At 39.0% G+C, this 1236-nt stretch overlaps 1 protein-coding gene across 1 annotated transcript in view; it reads left to right on the top strand.

The window, feature by feature from the left end:
- LOC113588511 (keratin, type I cytoskeletal 19-like) overlaps window positions 1-822 on the top strand; it is a 3858-nt gene extending 3036 nt beyond the window's left edge. Inside the window, exons 7-8 of the mRNA XM_035520865.1 lie at window positions 188-297; window positions 522-822. Coding sequence (XP_035376758.1) covers window positions 188-297; window positions 522-628 — 217 coding nt within the window. The 3' untranslated portion in view covers window positions 629-822. The remainder of the gene's footprint in view (window positions 1-187; window positions 298-521) is intronic.
- Window positions 823-1236: the final 414 nt, after the last annotated feature.

Here is a 1236-nt window from a genome sequence, read left to right as displayed (position 1 = left end):
TAAATGCAAATTTATTTAATTATTTGACTTAAATTCACTTACATTTAGCAACCACATGGTTCCCATAAGGGAGCACTATTAGCTCTCGAGGAGTGTTTTGTGTGCATCATTGAAAAGGAGGCACTTGGTGATGTTTCACAAGACTGATGCCCTCTGTTCTTGTGAATTGTCATTTCTCTTCCTTCAGTTCTTATGGGAAAACCACAGTGACCAAGGTTGTTGAATCCAAGGTTGTAGATACCAAATTTGTTTCCAAGGTCGATGAAACCAAGATCACTCCACCCCCACCTCCTAAACGTAAGTTATTTGATATTATTAAGAATACAGTAATAATTAAAGGACACTTTATTATCGTCTTTTTTTCATCAGTGGTCTTGAGTAATTGGATAAGTGGTTCCACAAACAATAAAGGAGAATGAAAGACTGAACAGGCAGCAGTGCTTGACAAGGCACAATCATTTTGTGAATGTTGGTGTTCCATGCTGAGCTCCTCATGATTGTCCCCCTCCCCACCCCTTCAGATGAACCCGTGATAACTAAACGCGTACGCACCGTGATCGAAGAGATGGTTGATGGCAAGGTGGTCTCACGCACAGAGGACGTGGACATGGAGGTCCTGAAAAAATAAACCAGAGCACCCCCCTCCCACATTACCACTGTGATCACCATGTCACCAAAAACCAACCAACCATGGCATTTGTCTTTAAGTGTCTGATGGAGGGACACGTGAAGAAACTTTGATGTGGTTTTGTAACCTGAATATATATGCAACATTGAAGCATATTTTTACAAAGCATCAAAATAAAGAATCAAATTCACAGATCCTCACTGTCTGCCTTTCATTTCAGGTTATGAGTTCACACTGACACTGTGCACATACCATGGGCTGAAATGTCATTTTGTTATTCATGAGCCACAGTCCGGATCAGGACTCCTGCCACTATGAACCCACACCATCTCCACTCAGATCAGTGCAGCAGGTGATTGTGGAGCAAGTATGGATATTCTTCACTAGAACAGAAGTCAAGTAGAATTCAACTTCTGCTGGGCTTTTTCATAATTTATTAAGATACAACACAACATTACAGTGTTCTGCCATTTATGAACAGAAATGTCTAAAAGTGTTAAAAAATAAATAAATGAAATGAAATGTGAAAATGTACAAAATCCACAATAAAAAAAATCACAAATAAAAAACAGAAAACAATTGATTACATAAGCATTCAGCTCTTTCTC

This window comes from Electrophorus electricus, chromosome 21 (genome assembly GCF_013358815.1).
Source record: "Electrophorus electricus isolate fEleEle1 chromosome 21, fEleEle1.pri, whole genome shotgun sequence".
In the NCBI taxonomy this organism is placed as follows: domain Eukaryota; kingdom Metazoa; phylum Chordata; class Actinopteri; order Gymnotiformes; family Gymnotidae; genus Electrophorus; species Electrophorus electricus.
This window is presented reverse-complemented; position numbering and strand designations above follow the sequence as displayed.